General features: G+C 32.9%; 1 protein-coding gene across 1 annotated transcript in view; it reads right to left on the bottom strand.

Moving 5' to 3' along the window:
* Nucleotides 1–20,932, bottom strand: part of LOC132754965 (uncharacterized) — a 39,329-nt gene that overhangs the window by 18,027 nt on the left and 370 nt on the right. Inside the window, exons 2-9 of the mRNA XM_060745719.1 lie at nt 8,108–17,140; nt 7,434–7,568; nt 4,641–5,803; nt 3,697–3,892; nt 2,660–2,826; nt 2,028–2,139; nt 1,215–1,406; nt 255–358 (exon numbers count right to left, since the gene is read on the bottom strand). Coding sequence (XP_060601702.1) covers nt 255–358; nt 1,215–1,406; nt 2,028–2,139; nt 2,660–2,826; nt 3,697–3,892; nt 4,641–5,803; nt 7,434–7,568; nt 8,108–17,129 — 11,091 coding nt within the window. The 5' untranslated portion in view covers nt 17,130–17,140. The remainder of the gene's footprint in view (nt 1–254; nt 359–1,214; nt 1,407–2,027; nt 2,140–2,659; nt 2,827–3,696; nt 3,893–4,640; nt 5,804–7,433; nt 7,569–8,107; nt 17,141–20,932) is intronic.

Below are 20,932 nucleotides of genomic sequence, written 5' to 3' on the forward strand. Positions count from 1 at the left end.
GTGAAAACAGCTGGAGTATGATTCTTTTTCTTCATATCACATATTATGATATAAATCATATTTGGAAAAGAAATTACTAAAATTAGTACTTCCAGTTGGCATTTTTTCTTACAGTAGTGTAAGAATTTAAAACTTAATAGATGAACTTTTTGACATACCTGTAGATGAACTTTTTGACATACCTGTAGATGAACTTTTTAACATACATGTAAATGAACTATTTAACATACCTGTAGATGAACTTTTTAACATACCTGTAAATGAACTATGACCTTGTCACTGGGAATGAAGGACCTGCTTCTAACTCTCACATTTACTTTCACTGATATACAGTTCCTTAATCCCTTCCTTATTTCACCTGAAATATATTTATATGTAACTGTTTAATAAATGGACATAATAACTGACATTCTTCCTTTATTCCTGTATATTATAATCCTGGTATGAAATTAAATAAACAGCTACACTTGTGATTGTTATTCATGACAGATTTTAAACATCTATATATACCTGTATAAAATGATCATACATGCACAGTTTCTGTTATTATGCAAGTTGTGTTTATTCAATATGTGTAACATTTTAGATCAATTATTTTTGAGTTTGTTACAGCAAACAAGATCATATTGTTATAATTATATAATTTATTTAAAGAAGGTTACACATTAAGAACATACATTGTTACTCCATGTCTTCAATAAAGAGCAAAGCGAATATATATTTAATTTATGTAGTACTGGTATCTCATGCAATACTAAAAATTTAAATAAAATATTCAATCCAAATATTCAAACTACATGTAGATACATGTAGTTACTTAACACAAAGTATAAATTTGAGATCAAGTTGTAAAGAAACCATCAGTCAGTAATTCATATCATTAAATCTGTTTCATGTTAAATATCTTAGACTTGTCAATCTTTTAATCCGGACAAAATCATTCATCATTTTAAAGTAAAATTTCAAAGTAGGTATTAAGTGAATAGTCAAAACAGTGCAGACCATGATCAGATGTCACTGATATGTAAGCTGACCTTTGGATTGCACTGGTTGCATCAGCATTGGTAGAACCTGTTGCCACCAGCAGGCAAATAGTTAATAAATTACACACTTGTGTATATGTAAAACAAAATTTAACATCTTAGACAACTTGAATCTTTATTATATTTATACAAAAATATGAACAAAGATGAGAACAAATAAAGTTAGTATACCCATCTCCTTGTAGTGGGCACATATCCTGTCTACGGAGAAATCCCTGTATTTAACGTTATCAACATAACCCGACATTGTGTAATCCAAGTTTCTTTTGTTCTGATTGTCCATCTTCATATCACCATTGATTGTTAGTTTAACTAAATCTCCTTCTGTAACATTGTTACCTATATCACGCTCCGAGATCAATCCTTTAATTATACAAAATAAAAACTTCAATTACATGACTCAAAATCTTCATTATATAATATAAAAGAGGGCTATAATGGCAATAGATCTTTTACATGAGCTTGGACTCTTAACCTAAAAGCATAAACACTTTTCATTTTTAGGTCATTTTTCACATTGAAAATAATGAAATTATTTAATTATTCTGGAAAATGGAGTGAGTTGGTGATCTGAATATTTCAAACCTACATCAAATAATATAAATTATAATATTAGTCATAAATATTTTTGACAGGGTATATAGCCCTATATAAACAGTTGTTTGTAAATATAACCATAGCCACCAGGCGAGGGTTTTATTGCAAACAACAGTTTATTTTCGGCCATATAACCTGTCAGGAATATTTATGACAAATTTATAATACTGCAAACTTCCCTTTTAAGATAAAAAATGAAGAATTTTTCATGAACTGAAAGCAGCAGTGTATATAAAACTATAAAAATGTCATGATTATCCAATGAAAAGTGACATTACAAACATGCAGTATTATAAATCTTGATACATATTTCAAGTACAGTCATGTTAAAAAAAACCCACCTCAGTGCAGTCCCTTTAAGGCAATGAAACTACAAAAAAAGCTTACCAAGTAGAGTATAGACAATGAGTTTGTCTCCACCTGGAGCCTGGTGACTGAACATCATCTTATGTTCAACAAGTTTTCTTCTATTCTTTCTCTCTCTCCATGTACTGTAACACTAATATAAAATCATTTCTTTAATTACAGAATACATAACTTCAAATGTGACTTATATATAAAGTAAACTCCATTTAAAATTTTTTTTTTTTTTTTTTTTTTGACAATGTTTATAATACATTTTGAACAGATTGATTGTAAAAACAGACAACTACACTGATGACCTCAGTTACATACAAGAAAGACAAAACAGACAGTAATCAAACCAAGTAAAGCATTTATCCCAAAGGAATTTTTCAGAAATTCACTTGATGTCATACTTACATGATCATGATGATATACCACATTGCACTTATCATGTTGAAAGTTTTTATAATGATGTAGGAAGAACAGTGTTTTAGCTGATTAAAAATGTTATATGAAGTCTCTATACATTTATTCCTTTTAGAAGAGAGCATTTCTAACAACAACATTCACAAAGCAACTTATAACATGTAATTTACATGAAAAATAAAATAAAATGAAGGTAAAATATTCAACATACAAGTTTGACATGATATAAAATTAAAACAAATACTTACACTTTCCCATGTTTCATGGAGTAATAAAGGCAGCATAAATTTCTCGCTGTATTCCTTGAACGACACATATTTTCCTATAAGAGGGAACAACATATGGTTGCCATGACCACACAGATCATTGGTTACATCAGGAGGGGGAACACGTCTGTCCAACTGCTCCATCTTCTCTATAATATAAAATATACAGTACTGTCAGTGTTACAATTAAATATTATATTAATATATTTCAATAAGTACAAGATTAAAACAATACATGGAATTTGGTGCAGTGTGATAAGTATAGCTGTCTTGGAATTAAATTCCCCTCACCATTTTAAAGAATATAAATCTTTATGTTATCAAATATTTTTAAAAAAATCTATCAACAGTAAAATTACATTGGTTTCATTATTCTATGGTTGATTCCCGAAAAAGTAGTAACATAGAATGTCTCTGTTATTTAACACACATGAATAATGTACGTAAACAGAATAAAATGTTCCGGCACAAAATATTATTTTTCTATTTTAAGTAGGGTTTTATCTGATTAGCAATGACGTTGTGCATGCGCCATCGCTTTAGGCAATTTATTGCCATTTTTATTTCATACAAGCATTTTAGAACTATTCCTTTTTAAAATCCAAACAACAATTTTTGCATCAGATATATAGCTTTATACACTTTTTTTCATCCCATCAGTCAGCAACTTAACCACTTACTTGCTCCAAATAAAACACATATTGGGGCTTTTCAGATCTTCCTACACCAATAAAGCAGGAAAGTTGCCATTCAACTTCATGGAGTAATAGAGGCAGCATGGAGATTTTATTTATTTTATAGAGAAGATAGATCTAACTTATGTGAGATTTATTATACTCAAATTTACCACTCTGAACATCATAAATGGTCTTGTTCATCTTTCAATGTCTCTAGACATCTCTAGTTTTTCCCAGAACATTTCTTTCTGAAATAATATTATCAAAGCAAAGCTTATTCATATCTTAAGAACAATATAAGCAAACTGAAACAAACACAATTCAATCTATAGCTATACATACCTCTTTCCTCAAACCAATTTGGTGACCACTTCAATATCACTCTCAAAAAGTTGTCCCATTTTAGAGTTGAAACATTGTTAAATGTGTTGTATATATTATCGTTGAGAAGAGGCTGTAATGGCTGCCTGCTTGGTGCTACAATTGTTGGTGGTTCATTTATACTGGAACATGTTACTGGTGGATGACTGCTCTGTTTCTGTTTAATAAATAATAGTTACTTCTATAATGCTATAACTTCAAAGTATGAAACAAGCAGAAATTTAGCACAGGTAACATGTTCACTAATAGTAATGTTAAGATCATAGTATGAAGTATACAGGAATTACAGCATGGATATACCCACTCTCTGGATGAATGAAACACTCATAAACATATAAACACTTTGACAATTACAGGAATATAATCTAATACCAATTAACTTATTCTTAGTTAACGACGAAGCAATCAACAAGTCTCAAAGCATTATTCAATGTTAACGAAACCAACAACAAGTCTCAAAACAATGTTAATACCCAACACATGGAGACTGATAAGGTAAATCCTTTGCAATTTTTTTTTTAAAAATTCATAAGGACAACTGGCATTAATAATGCAAATACTTGGAACTTCAGGGGTGTCTGTGGCCGAGTGGTTAAGGTCGTTGACTTCAAACTACTTGTCCCTTACCGCTGTGGGTTCGAATCCCGACAGGGACTTTGGATTCTTTCATATAAGGAAGCTATCCAGCTAGCTTAGGGAACGTTGGTGGTTCTACTCAGGTGCCCATTCATGCCTGAAATAATGCAAGGAAGGGCACCTGAGGTCTTCCTCCACCAGTAAAGCTGGAATGTCGCCAAATGACCTATACTGTGTCGGTGTGACAAAAAACCCAAACAAACAAACAAACTTGGAAGTTCAATTTGTGAAAATTTTGTTCATTAAGCTTACAACAGTAAAATACAAACCTGAAGTAGTACAGATGATTCTATATGAGTTCTTACTGTAGGAACCGGTCTACTTGTACTCCGACATACAGAAGTTCCACTTGTCACTGATGTAGGTAAGTTTACCACATTTTGTGTAGTAGTCCCTGAGATCACTGGAATTGTCCCTGTACAAGATGTAGATACATTTATCGCATTTTGTGTGGTGTTTCCTGAGATCACTGGTATGGCCCCTTTATATGATGTAGAAGTCAAACTAGTAACTAAAGATGAGCTTATAACTGTTGATAAAGAGGTAGATACTATTGATGATAACCCTGTAGATACTATAGAAGAACATACCACAGTTGTCTTTTCTCCTATTTCACTTAAACCTGATAAAACTGGAGCTATATTTCTATTTGGAATATCTCTGTTAACATCTGATTCAGATTTAGAGTCATTTTCCTTCCCTTTATATTTTGGATCATTTTGATCTGCAGAATGTTTAGAATTGGAGTACTTTTGTTTCTCATGTTTATTCCCACTGCTGTGCCTTTCTTTCATTGTTTCCTTTTTATTATCATGTTTCTTTATGTCAGCACTTCTATTCTTTTCCTTCTTACTTTCACCACTCTTTTGTTTATATTTATCATTATCTCTTTCAGCTCTTCTGTGTTTATCTTTATTTTCTCTTTCTTTCCTGGAATCTCCACTTTTACTCCTCTCACGAGTACTTCTCTTTTCTCTATCCTTTGACACTCTGTTATCAGTCTTACTTTTACTAACATTTTCTTTGTCTACCTTAGAACTTAAACTTTTTCCATCTTCATTCCTATTACTGTGTTTGTCTGATTTGGAATGAGAACTTGATTTGTTAGTAGTGCTTTCTGTCTTCTTAGCTTTATGATATGTGTCAGCTTTACTGACTGATGATTGTTCAGCAAGTCTTACATCGCCACTAGCACTCCTACCTCTTTGTACAATGCTTTCTGACTGTGTTGTACTTAAATGTTTATCATTTTCTTTGGAGTTATTTAAGTTTTTTGAGGTACTTTCAGCACTAGAAATTGAGGCGTGTAGAATAGAAGTTACAGAGGTAGATTGGACACTAGTTGGTACAGCAGTAGTAATTGATGTTGATACAGTCGATGTTGATATAAACAACATAGATGTTGTTGTATTTGTAGACTCCATCTGTTTATCTGTAAATACAAATAAATAATAGTGTTACAGGGTGAGAAAAAGAGCTGTCACAGGAGACAGCGAAGCTCGACTAATAAAATACTGGACGCAGTAAGGAGGACAAACTATGAAAGAAAAATCAATTATGTATAATTATGTATTAAGTTATAGTAAAAAAATAACATTTGTTAACATAAATTCCAAGATCAAGGGGAATAATTCTAGAAATAGTCATGCTAGAGTTATGGACCTTGCCACACAACATTTGTGTAATGATAAGAAATATATATTTGAAGTTTGAAGTAGATACCTTAAAAAATAAAGAAGTTATTATATTTCTTAAAGAAAATCTTAAGTTCAAAGAGAGATAAATCTGTAAATATTGCTTCAAGAGTTATGAACATTGTCACATAAAATGTAATTGATGATAAGGAATTTAGTATTTGAAGTTTGAGGTAGATACCTTTAAAAATAAAAAAGTTAAAATAAAAAATAACATTTTTCTAGTAAATTAATCTAAGTTTATGGGGAGATAATTTTTGCAATATTGGCGCTAGAGTTATGAACCTTGTCACATAAGATGTGGATGATGATAACGTAAATATATTTGAAGTATGAAGTTGATCCCCTTAGAAATAAATAAGTTAGAGTAAAAAATAATATTTTGTATGGAAAATTCTAAGTTCAAGGGGAGATAAATCTGAAAATATTGGTGCTAGAGTTATGAACCTTGTCACATAAGATGTTGTTGATGATAAGGAACATATATTTGAAGTTTGAAGTTGACACCTTAAGAAATGACAAAGTTATAGTGAAAAATATTTTACTGCACCAAAACTTTAATCTAAAATCTGGACGCGGACGCCGACGCCGGGGCGAGTAGGACAGCTCTCCATATACTTCGTATAGTCGAGCTAAAAAGTGAAGCCTAACCAGGACTTGAACCAGGAAATCCTGGAATACTGTTCTGCCGCACTTCCCAAATAGTTAACCTGCCACTTACATATCTTCTTCTCTAATTATGGAACAGTTCAATACAGTAACAATAATAACAACAGATGTCAGATGGGTAATGCACTAGAGTATTTTCAGAACTTGATAAGTAGAACAAAAGCCATGCATGATTTATTAATTTCACAAAGTGAAATATAATAATGTGGTTATAGAGATAAAATCTGAATGCAAAATTTTAACCAAGATTTCAAAGTTTGAAAAGTTCAAGAATTTAGACCAAAAAAAATCAATAAAAAAATCTGACCAAACAACCAACTAACTGACAAGCTCACTCATATAAACCCAACAAACAAAGTTGAATACATAAATAAGTACATGTATTTAAATATTACAATTGTTTGCTTGTAAAACAAATCATGCAAGAATTTTCTAAATAAAGAAATATGAACGATTCCGTATAATTATTGTAAAGCTACCACTTCTACCACATTTAACACTAATGCCAACATGATATCATAGTGCCACTTTTCTTTAAACAATCAAGCTTAACAATGAATAACACATAGAAGAAATTTCAGATTAGTCATGTATGACCTAAATAAAATCTAGTCTGCAATTTTCATATAATTTGCTTTCGAGGGATCACTTTTTTCCCCCAGATATATGTACATAAAGACAGTATTCATAACTACTTACCAGTGGTAGAGTGTGGAGTAGATACCTTTCCCTTCAATAGCAAACCTGTTGAATTCAACAATGGTAAACCTTGGTCAATAATTTGACTTTCTGTTGGTAAGGTAACATCTTCCAGCTCCGATGAGGTGACTGTTGCTGGAATAAAACAACATTCCATGTTAGATCTCACACAAATATATACCTCACACTGATAAACAATAGCTGTTCATATTTACACAGCTTGCATTAACTATTCTCAGTGCTTGAAAGTAAAACAAAAGATTATAAGTAAACAAAAGGGGTATAACTCAGAAAAAATTTAAGTCATGTTTACAGGTTTCGGTCAGTGGACTAATATTATACTCCCTAGGACATGTTTTGAAGTTTCATGTGATTGTCTACAGTGACTAAGGTGACCTGCACAAAATCTTTACCAGGAATTTTGAAAGTTCACAAAAAGTATAACTTTGAAAATGACCTCAATTATGATCCTAAAGACATGTGTCAAAAATTCATCATAGATTTAATTATTTTATCAGTTATATCTGCAAAAGACAATCAAGAATTCTGCCCATTATTCAAATGACAGAAGGGAATTTATTTCAGTATTCTGTTGTCCATCACTTCAGGTTTTCTTTACCTTTTAAAGACAACTTTTACTATATAATTATCGATAACTTTAATATTTATATTACCTGTCGGTCCCATCTTTACTCTTTTTATGGAATCTGGGTGAGTGGCATTGTACATTGCACGCTCCTTTAACTGTGATCTAGCAGCCATCATTTTTGCCTGTAGTGAGAATCCTTCATCTTCCTTTCTCTTTCTTTTCTTAACAGTCTCATTCTTTGCTCCTTTCTTACCTAAATGTTTTGATGGAATCTTTTTTGATAGCCACATGTCAGATTTTGTAGCATCCAACATTTCTATGCCTGCATTACTGCTACCTAAATTTTGCGAATGCTTTGATTTAAATGTACTAAATATACCAGAAACTCTTTTCTCTGCTGTGGTTTTCAGTTTTTGTGGTTCTATTGTAACTGTTTTTCTTTCTGGTAAAATAAATCTTGGTTTCTTAGCTACACTGCTTTCAAACTGGGCATCAAATTTGACATTCTTTCCTGTAGTTTCAGCATATGGTCTTTTTAATATACTTTTGGTCCCTAAGACAGTCTTTTTACCAATATCATTTACTTTGTTAGAAGTTGGTTTACTTTGATCAGATAAAGCATTAACTTCATCTTCTGTAGATTCTGTTAATAGATTCAAGTCCTCTTCATCATTTGATTGTAAAATATCAGGAAGTTCATCACATTGGGTCTCCATATAATATGCCTCATCATTGTCATCATCAAAATCTATTGTGAATTGTTTATACTTATTATTTTCTAACAGTTTGTCTATTTGCTTTACTTCATTTACTGGATACTTTTCATGTTCATCACTTTCATCACTTGAAAATTTAAAAACATCTTTCTGTGTTGCAATACTGAAAACATCTTCTTCTTCTGATTGTTCATTTTCATCTTCATTTATATCTTCACCATAAGCCTGAGTAGCTGCCTGATAAACATCATAATCAACATCAGTATCCTTCTGTGTTACTTCACTTGAATCTTTCTCAGTGCTTTTGGATAAAATACAAATATCATCTATATTTTCATTGTTATTTTCAGTGTCACTTACATCAATCTGCGTTTCCATGTTATAAATATCGTCTACATCCAATCCTTGGTGTTCAGTTACATCATCCACATAAGCTTGGGTATCTTGTAAAAAGGCATCATCATCACCTTCAGTAGTCACAGTACTTAAATCCTTTATAAATACTTTGTTCATATCACTTTTTGACAATTTATTTACCTCTTTTTGTGCCACAATATCACATAGTTCTTTACTTTTCTTTGTATCTTTACTTGAATTGTTATCCTTATTCTTCATAATGCTTGTCTTCTTTTTAATGCCTGTCATTTTAAACACATCTTTTTGTGTTGCCATATTGAAGACATCTTCTTCTTCAGTTGGTTCACTTTGATCCTTATCAAAAGCCTGTGTGGCTGCCATGTATACATCATCATCAACAGAAGCATTCCAATCTTTCATATCACAAACAGATTTTTCCTTACTTTCTGGTATAGTTACAATACCTTTTTTTCTTTTCTTAATACTCATTTTCATATTACTTGCATCTTTTTGGGTTGCCATATTGTAGAAGTCATCTTCTTCTTGTGTTTCATTACTATCTTGTTCGTTTTTATTTTCAATAGAGTCTTGATTGATTGATTGATAAAAATCATCACCAGAAGAGGATTCTTGTTTTTTTACTTTCTTCAAATTTTTATCTTTTCTTTCATTTAAAAGACTGACACTTTCAATACTACTTTCATCACTGCTCAATTTTATACAATCATCAATCTGTGTTGCCATGTTGAAAATATTCCCTTCATTACTTTGTTCACCATTTTTGTCGTCCATATAAGCCTGAGTAGCTTGTAGATAGGCATCATTGTCTGATGACTGATTCTCATCATCTATTTCAGATATAATAATTATACTGCTATCACAGCTTTCTTGACAGTCTGCGGAATCAGCAGAATCAACCTGGGTGGCCATATCATACACATCTTGGTCATCTATCTTCTCTTTTTCTACTTCCTTTACCATCTCAAAATCAACTTGAGTAGCCTTGAAGTAAGCATCATTAGTAATAGAGGTATCTGACATAGCTATTTCAATTTGTTTTTTTCTTGGTGCTCTATCAACCTGAGTTAATATGTAAGAATCATCAGAATCCTGATTATCTGGAGAAGAAATGGATTCTGTATTTGCATGGTAAGCAATATTATCATCACTAAATTCTTCATATTCAATACCAAGATTCTGTCTTAATCTTTTATTTCTCAAGTTATTATCTTGCTGCTTTAGTGGAATATATGACTTAAGCTGAGGATCTTCACCAGAAAATGATTCATCAGATAGATCTTCTTGTGAGGCTTCATCAAACTGCACCCTGTTTGATGCATCACTACGTTCTAGATCATTGACTTGTGTTTGAATCTCATATAACTCATTCTCTGCACTTTGCCTTGGCTTCTGTAAGGGGAGTTTTTTACTTCCAGGACCTTTTTGGGAAACATTGCCACTAACTGAAGAAAATTCTGGTTCATCTGCTTGTGTTTGAACCAAGTATAAATCATTAACATTATCTTTGTCTGTTTTGTCCTCAGTATCATCTGTATCAATATCGGTCTCATTTACTTGTGTTTGCTCTCCAAATATTGCTTCCATATCTTTATCATCATATTTGTTACCATCACTTTGTTTTAAAAATGTTTCAACTTGGGTATTAACTTCATAAGCATCTTTTGGAGGGTCAATAATCATAAAGTCACTATCATCTGATAAAGTCTCGTAATCATAATTTCTTTCGTTACTGGATTCATTACGTTTAATAATATTTGTCTCTTCACTGACTGGCTTACTATCACTATCTGAAATATCTGAAAATTTTAGTGAATGCAATTCAAAAATACTAACACTGTTGCTTGTATTTTCATCTGTTATGTTTGGATCCACCTGTGTTTCTTCCATATATGGATTCCTTTTTTTATTTACACTTTCGTCTTCTGAAGTCTCATTATCTTCACTGTGAGACACAACTTCTTTTCTTGAGGCTAAAGTTTTCTGATATTGATTTTCTAAATGGAAAGCACTTTCTGATAAAAGATTGTCATCACTAGAACCGAAGTCTTCATCTAAATTGCGATCTGATTTCATATTCTCAGAATTATTGTCTTCAGTTTCAGTTTTAAAAAGCTGTTTGTTCTTATCTCTTGAAATATGAGCATCAGCCACATAAGTGTCAAGGACAAGCTCATCTTCTTTCACTGACAATACAGGCCCATCACTAGACTCAAATCCATCTTTTTCATTTGCACTGTCTTTTGAACATTGCAAAGTCCTTGGCTTAGGTGTTCTCTGTTCAGATATTAGACTAACATCACTCAAGCTATGATCAGGACTTACCATATGTGTATTAGTGATTGTCTGCTTTTGTAAACTTTGGAACATATTTTCAGGTTCAAAGTCACTTCCATTATCAGACCAATCTTCAGCACTAGAATAGTCCTCAAACGTATACTCAAATGATGTTTCCTGTGATCCAAAACAACCTGGTTCCTGTTTCTCCTGCTTCACCCTAATATCTAGTTTATCATCTGTACAAATATCTAGTTTATCATCTGCACAAGGATCTTGAGTATCATCATCCGATACCAGAATTACAGGCTGGGATACAGACATAATCATTTCATCATCATCATCACTTAGAAATATTGTGTCTGGTTCCTGTGTGTAGCACTTAAGCCAGTCTGGTTCGTCTTTTATTACAAGCTCTTCTTTACCTTCAACATTTTCAGTATTTTCCTCCCCTGGTTCTTGTGTTTGGTCAGATGATGCAGGAGAGTCATTATTGTTCCCTTGATTGCCACTAACATCATCAGTTTGAGTTACTTCATCCTCTTCTGTTAAAGTAACAGGATTAGCAGTAGTTGCTGACCTAATTATTTGTTTGAAGTTTTGAGACATCTGCACAAGTCTTTTAGGTAAATCAGCAAAAAGGTCTTGTGATGCAGAACATTCTTCATCAGAGTCAAGATTTATTATGTTATCCTCTACATCACCTTCTTCACCTGAGGATTCGTCAGGAGGGCCAGCAATGAGATCTGCATTACCATCCAACTGCATGATCGATGAAGATCTCTTAATCTGTTTACTTTTTTTAAACAATTGCTTAGCATGTGATAGAACAGAATCTTTTGGACTTGTGTTTTTGTTAAAGGTATTATCATTATTTGAATGAGGTTTACCACCAGACCTTTTTTCATCTGTTATTAATGATTGCATTTTCTGGTACTTTTTAGCAGATTTATTTTCACGAGGGTTTTCATCTTCACTTGAATCGGAGCTACTATCGCTATGATTTCTTCTTCTAAGGTGTTTACCTGCACTCTCTGAACATGTCATTTTATAACCACCTTGCTTGATTGTTTCACTTTCAAACTTTTCATCTGACTTATCATTTTCTTGCAGAGTTTCAGTGACAGGTTTATTTTTAACTGCATCATCTTCATCTGTCCTGTCAACAGATTGAATTTTTTCAGTCTCAACAGGAGTCTCTAATTTTGTATCATGTTCCGGCGAAAAATTTTCTTTAACTACAGTAGATTCTGGATCAACATGTAAGTCATAATCAACCCTGCTTGCTTCATCATGTAGGTTTTGTACCATTGAATTATCCTCTTTATCAGATAAATCACTGATATCAAAACAAACTGAGTCTTCTGACCCAAGAGATCCTTCAAAATCGTCATCACTCTCTTCTATAATAGGTCTTCTCTCTTTTGGTGAAATTATCCTTTCCAAGTCAGAGGACTCACTTTGTTCAGTAGAAGAGCAAGTAATAGGAATGATTCTTCTGAATGCTTTGTTGTTTTTATTTTCAGCAATGGTTTTTGAATTTTCTGTAGATTTCTTATCTTGCAAATTACTATCATTTTTATCTTGCAAATTACTATCATTTTCTTTTTCCATAATCTCAGGTTCATATTTTCTTTTCAATTTAGTCTTCAACATCTTGATATCCTTATCATCTAACCTTTTCAAAGCAACTCTAGGAAGAATTAATTTAATATCTTTCCAGTACAGAGACTTATTCACTCTTTTCAAGAATTTTACAAATTCTTTTTTCTGTTTACCATGCTTGCAGGTGGATTTTTGTTCAGTAGAACTTGATTCATATCCTGGCGTTTCTACACAATCTGATGTATTGTCATCTGTAACCAAAAACTGTTTCAGTTGTTTTGATTTCTTCACAAAATTCGTTTGAATAGTTTTCTTCTTGTCTTTATTCAAAAACATACTCATTTTGGCAAACGGATCTACATCAGAAGAGCTATCTTCAGAGATAAGAATGAGGCGTTTTACAGTTTCTCTGTTCTCTGTAGACTTTATCCTGTTATTTTTTGTAGATTTTGTTATGGCACCCTCCTTACATGCTTTCAAACTTGAGGATATTGGAGAATTATAACCAGAGGAAATTTCATCACTCATTTGATCAAATATATTTTCCCTGGATTTTATTGGTATATTTTTCTTTTTCTTGAATTCTTTCACTTTACTTCTATGAATATCATAAAGCTTAACATAAGCTGTTTTCATATACTTTTCATCATTTAATCTCTCTTTAGTTTTCACCGGATATTCAAAGTTATTATCATTTTTCAAGTTTTTGTTATCCTCATCACTGGAAATTCCACCTACCACATCTATAATTTCATCTTCTTGTTCCAATTTTTCAAACAAATTAACTCTAGAATGGGTATTAACTTTATTTTCAATAGGCTTTTCATTCTCCATTGCTAGTTTTTTAAACAAATTAATTTTAACATTGGTATCATTTTTATTTTCTGTTGTTTTTTCATTTTCCAGTGCCATTTTTTCAAATAAATTCATTTTAGAATCATTTTCAAATCTATGCTCTTTGGATTTGTCTTTATGTTTATGTTCGTTAATCTCCAATTTCTGCTGACTTTGTAAATTTCTATTTTCATTGACATCCTTTTTATCATTATCCGGGCTAAAATGGTATCTACCAGGATTAGAATCTTCATGACTGGATCTATGTTCACTTCTAAAACTTGATTGATGTTTATCTTTGGAACTTGAACTGTATTTACTCTCCTTAGAACTAGAACTGTGTTTACTATCTTTAGAACTAGAACTGTATTTTCTGTCTCTAGAACTATATTTATTGTCATTAGACTTATATTTACTATCCTTAGAACTATATTTATTGTCTTTAGAACTAGAACTATATTTATTGTCTTTAGAACTAGAACTGTGTTTATCATAATGATTGTCTTTTTGAGATTTTTTATGATGATTATCTGATTTTTTATGTTTGTCGCTATGTCCACTATGATAACTTTTAGTGTGTTTATGTTTGTCTGATTTATCAGAATCTTGGTCTCTAGACTTTGATCTATCATGCCTATGAGTTGACCTATCCTTTGAATGATGACTTGACAAACTGTCTGAACTATTCCTTCTTCTGCTCAAGTCATTTGCCTTATACCTAAACTTATCATTTTCATTCATTTGTTTGTCTTTGTCCCCATTTGCATTCTTTTGTTTCACTTTCTCGCTATCAATCATTGTTTTGCTCCGTGATTTTATATCCAACTTTTTGTTAATTAGTTTTCCAAGCACATTTTCATCTGGCTTTCTTACCTTTAATTGTTCATGCACTATTTGTGTATCAGATTTATCCAAATGTGTACTTTCATGGTGACTCAATTCAGTGCAAGCATCTGGAGATAATTTTTCACTTATTTCTCTAGAATTAACTTTACCAATTTTATTGCTATCATCAGTATCATGATATAGCTTGTTATCTCCTGTGCCACTATTTTCATCACATTTATTTACATTTTCAGATTCACTGACCTTGTTTAGAGTGTTACTCATGTTATTGCTTTTTGAATGACTTTCACCACTTTCTAGCTTTCTCTGATTATTAGCCTCATTTTCCAAACTCTGATTGTAAAAGTACCTATTCATTCTTTCCTTTGCAAGTCTCCATTCTCTGTAAGTTCTGTACTCTCCAGTCTGCTGTGAGGCCTTCTGCTTTCTTTTATGGCTTATTTCTTCTTTAGATTCCTTTGTTACATTTTTTGACCGTTCTATTTTTCCTTCACATACTACTTTGGAATTTACTGGACTCTTAAAATTTTCATCAATTTCAGATTCTGTCTCTGTTCTTTTCATCTCACTTTCACTATTATCAGGAATTTCTTCTATTTTCTCAACACATTCATGGTCAGTTTCATTTAAAACGTTTGAAGGATTATCAGACAATCTTTCAACAATAACATCACTATCTTGAACTACTTTACTATTCTGAAGTTCTAATTCTTTATCTAATACTACATTTCCAAGATGTTTCTCATTCAAATCACCTTGTACATGTTTCTTGGGTTGAATTTTTTGTTGCAAAATTTCCATAGTTTTTTGCATACCCTCAAGTGTTTTTGTTAATTGTGTTTGAATAATGATATTTTGTAACTGCTGAATCTCTGCATCACTGACTGATTGTGTGTCTGTAACACTTTCAGTTTCATTACTTCCACTCTCAGGCTGTTTTACAGGCATCTGTATACTATTCAATGAAGAATCAACATCGTGATCTGTAGAAAAATCTGTCTCATTATCATCATACACAGAAACAAATGTGTCTCTTTCCATGAGTGGATGAGTAGGGATTGAAGCTGTGGGTGTAGGTAATAGACCTTGCGAAGGATAAACTTTTCTAATTACATCCTTATCAACTGTTGCTGAAGGGTTAGAATGTAATAAAAGTTTGCTTGTTGGTGTTGGAAGGAGACCATGAGAAGGAATATTTTCAACTTCTTCTGGACTGGCTGTTGGGGTAGGTAGAAGTCCTGTCGAAACATGTGTTGAATGAATATCAGGAGGAGTTGGAAGAAGCCCAGTTGAATAGCGAAGAGTGTCTCTTATAGAATAAACATGTACAGTATCTGCTAATGGTTGTACATCATCACTTATGTCAGAATCAACTGGAACTGGAAGAAGGCCCTCTGTAATATTAGGCTCTATATCTGGAGTGCTAAGTAGACTCTTTCTTTGTTTGAAAGAAGACATAAGTTTATGACTATGACCTTGCACAATGGTGTCCTTGCTGGTTTCAATTTTTTTATATGGTAACAATGTTTTATGCTGCCTTTTCTTTTCATAATTTTTGTAATCACAAAAAGAATCATTCTCAGTTAAATGTTGCGAAGTAGCAGATGGTCTGGTCTTTGTGCCTCTTCCCTTAACATGATCTACGTGAGAGGTTTTCCTCCAATGACCATGTTTATACCCCCTGTCATGCGTCATAACATCATGTTTTTGACCTAGCTTAAATCCTCTGCCTTGTTCTGTTAAATTATGTTCATGACCATATTTATATTCCCTAGCATGTGTTTCTGTACCTTGTTCCTGGTCAAACATATGAGCACTTTTGTCCATTAATACATCACGTCCTTTACCATGTTCATATTTCACACTATGACTTTTAAAACTTTTTGGAAATTGTATACTAGAGGGATCAGAATGGTTGTGTCCGTGTTCAGTGACATTGTTGTCCTGGGCATACTCATTTTTCCTATGAACTCCTCTAATACCGCGTCTTCTTGCATATGTCTCACCAGTATCCATATAATATCGCCTGCCACCATCAGCATTTTTTTCACCAGGGACACGTCTATACACATCATGATGAATGTAATCATCATCAACAGAAGTTGTTCTATCTCTATTATATTTTGTATGACTTCCAAATTTTCCACTGACATCAATATCACTCCTATGTCCTTGTACATTCTTCGTATAATCAGTTTCTGACTTTCTACTGCCAGTTTCATAGCTGTTTCGCATACTGTAAGGATCATGTCTCTCTCTCACTCTACACTCTTGAAAACTATAGTCAGTACTTTCTTCTTGGTAAGTATCTTCATAAACATCATCATTGTACAATTGTCTTTCTGCATTGTAAGCATGCTGTTGTTCTGTATAATCTGCTTGCTCACCATCATCATACACTGGCTGATCCTCTGTGTATCTGTGACCTCTAGCAGGATTGTATTTGTAAGCCATTTCTGCGTCCCCTGAAAATGTAACATTAATTTAAAATCACTAGTTTAAAAGTGCTGAAATATGTCATATAATTAGTATTCTGATGGGGGTGGGGGAAAGACCTTATGGATGTAATACATGCAAAGAACAAGGCTGCATGATCAGAATGCTGCAGGCCAGGCAGCCACTTAAATAAATGGAAGTAAATGTTTTTTCTCCATATAACAATAATTTTCTTTTCAAAAATGTTCTTTACAGAACATTCACAAAATAAATCATTGTGAATTGTACAACAATACACTAGGACAATAGTAAATTTTCTCCCCCTGGTTGCTCGCACCTTTGCTAGGTATGTTTCCACCACAGCCACAGCTGCAGTTTCAGCAAATAGGTTGAATGCAAGGGTTTATTAAGCAAAGTATGTAGACAATACATCAAGAAGTTACAAAGTTATGATCAACGTCAAAATTTGCGGACAGCAATGGGAATGCCAACATGACTGTAACAATACCTCTATTTTTTCCTACAAAAATATCAAGCCAATATAAATGTTATCTTCAGTTATAAATTCAGTAACAAATATTAAAATCATGTCAACAATTATGTTCCTATATATATTACAGGTAGTCGGCATGTTTCAAAGACTTATCAAAACCACACCATGCTACTGTACAACCCTGTTACAACATAAAATTTATATATAATGACTAAATGATCAATTTAAGAAAAAAGAATTTAATGCAGACTATAGAGATTGATTATTTTAAATTAAATTTATATGGTGGGAGAGGGAGGGATGATCATGATAGTCTTTGACACATGCTGATTACATGTGACATGTACTGTACATGTTTATATTCTAATCGGTTCACACGAATTAAGTCATTACGGGGTCTTGCATAATTCCTAGGTGCCATGGCTATTATTACTATATTAGTTATAAAGATTGTTGACAGGTTATATGGCCCTATATAAACGGCTGTTTGTAAATATAACCTGAGCCGCTAGGCCATATAACCTGTCAATAATCTTTATAACGAATTTATAATACAGCAAACATCATTTTTTAGAAAAAAAAAGTAAGATTTCTTCATGAATTGACAACAGCCGTGTATATAAAACTATATAAACGTCACGATTATCCAATGAAAAGCACCGTTACAAACGTGCAGTATTATAATGATTATTATAACTTATGTATCATTGTGAAGTATATTTTTTTTCTTTTAGAATTACTTTTTACACTATCCCAACACTGCCACACTGAGTTGTGTCCAGGGGCATCAATGTTAATAGTTCTGGCTTTCAAAACATTATAAGCCGCTTTTTAATAATTTTGTTTTTCATCTGATGTGGCATTAAAGTTTTGGATAAGACCCATTAGGAAACCTAACCAGAATAATATAAATTGATTTAACCCTATTTTTCACTTGCAAACACCCTTGTCCCAATCAATTCTTGTGCATTTTGTGATAAAACAATTATTTTTATATCGTTCTATACCATTTAAAGAATCAAAATATTAATACCGTCATTAAAATAGCCTATTTAACTGTAAAACATCAATTACGCCGACTACAGTCAGCCTTGACATTTAGGAGCTACGTGAGACCTCGTCACTCGCGGAAACTGATTAGAGTTGTGTACTATATTTAGAACATTTTTGTTGACATGATTCAATATTTATAATTCAAGATAATGCTTTTTTATTTATTTTCTTTAATTTTAGTACTTAAATATGATTATATTGATACACAAGAGCTGTCACCCAAGTGACGAATGTCCCAAAAAGGTTTCTTAAGCATGCAAGTATTATGAAATAAAAGAGAATAAAAGTTACTAATTGTTGAATATTGTTCTTGATAGCATGAACCTTCAAAATATAAGTGTGACCTTCACCTTTGAAGAAATGGACGCGACAAAATGTTGTTATGAGATAGACAATGTGTGCCAATTATTTCAAAATCCCACAATGCATGATGAAGTTACAGGTTGTGTATGTGGGGACACATGGACAGACGGACATGTGCCTTAGCCGCCACACATTGTCTTGATGTGGTAGACATTTGTGCCAAGTTATTTTAAAATCCTTCCATGCATGACAAAGTTACAGTCCGGACATGAATGTGTATCTTCAAACTCTTCTCGAGAGAATGAGTACCTTCAAACTACAAGTGTGACCTTGACCTTGAAGGTAGGGACATGGATCTTTGTTGTGACACATCATATTGATGTGGTAGACATTTATGCCTAGTTATTTTAAAATCCTTCTATGCATGACAAAGTTTCAGCCCGGACACGAATGTGTGTACCTATAAACTCCCAATTGTGATAAAGTGAAACTTCAAAATGAAGATGTGACCTTGACCTTTGAGGTAGAGACGAAATTCTTGGATGCGACACATCGTCTTGATGTGGTAGACATTTATGCCTAGTTATTTTAAAATCATTCAATGCATGACAAAGTTACAGTCTGGACACGAATTAAGTGGGGACGCACAGACGGACGGACGAGGTAGGGACGTAATTCTTGTACGCGACACATTGTCTTGATGTGATAAACATTTGTGCCAAGTTATTTTAAAATCCCCCCATGTATGACAAAGTTACAGTCCGGACACAAATTAAGTGGGGACGCATAGACAAGGATGGACAGACAGACGAGGTAAGGACGTTATTCTTGGACACGACACATCGTCTTGATGTGGTAGACATTTGTGCCAGGTTATATCAAAATCCCTCCATGTATGACAAAGTTACAATCCGGACATGCATTAAGTGGGGACGCACAGACAGATGTTCTAACAGGAGAGTAATAATGTGGCTACTCTATTGTTCTCTCTATTGTTCTTTTTAGCCACTCAAAAGAAAATAGCCACATAAAAGCATTATAGAATGAATGACATCAAAGAGCAAGAACAGTTACCTATTGTTCCTCTAGCCACATAATTACTGTCCTGTGAGTGCGGACTGACGGACAGTGCGATTATATTATGCCTCCCTTTGGTATCATAAAAAGTTAGAAAATCACCTTTTTCAATATCTTTAAAAAAAGTAATTTATAAAAAAGTTGGAAGCACATGGGTTAATAAAGGTCAGTCTCGTAATCACGTGGTCAAACATTTTGGCAATATGGCGGCCAAGTGTTTAATTTTTTACCTGTTAGAAACTTTTAGTTAGTTTATGTTCGTATTAAGATTTTAATTTGTCCATCCTTGGCTAAGGCTCCCACGTTTACAATTGTTTGTAAACGTTTACACGATTGCTAAGAACCGAAACGATACCGTTTAAACGGTGGTACCTCTATGTACTATACACACCATGTCTTTGAGTTGCCAAATGATGTCTTCCTTTCTATTTTTTATACATTGTACAAATAAAGAATGTGCAGGGCTCAAGATTGCATTGTAACCCCATTTTTTACCAAAAATGTATAATGTCACGAGCAATTTTGCACAGTAATGCTGTGTGGAGGGTTGTAAACACCTATTTTCCATTTGTTTAGTTTGGAATAAACCACACGAATTGATAAAATCCATGATTATAGGCAATGATTAAAAATTTTGTAAGACAATATGGTCATTTCGATTAAACGGTAAAGAATATCGTAAACGTTTATGAATGAAAATCGAAACGAATCCGTGTAATCGTGGGGGCCTTATCCTTGGCATATCAACAGATTATAAATAGTTTTATCAAGGTATGCTTCACTTTACTTCATGGCATGTCAGATGAATGAATACGAGCGTGTCAGATTCCTGGCACGATTATTGGTGGACTTTCCCTATGGGTCTGTCTTCAGCGTTCACGTCATGTCATACTTA

The sequence above is a fragment of the Ruditapes philippinarum genome, unplaced genomic scaffold (assembly GCF_026571515.1).
Source record: "Ruditapes philippinarum isolate M1 unplaced genomic scaffold, ASM2657151v2 ctg495_1_1_1_1, whole genome shotgun sequence".
Lineage (NCBI taxonomy): Eukaryota > Metazoa > Mollusca > Bivalvia > Venerida > Veneridae > Ruditapes > Ruditapes philippinarum.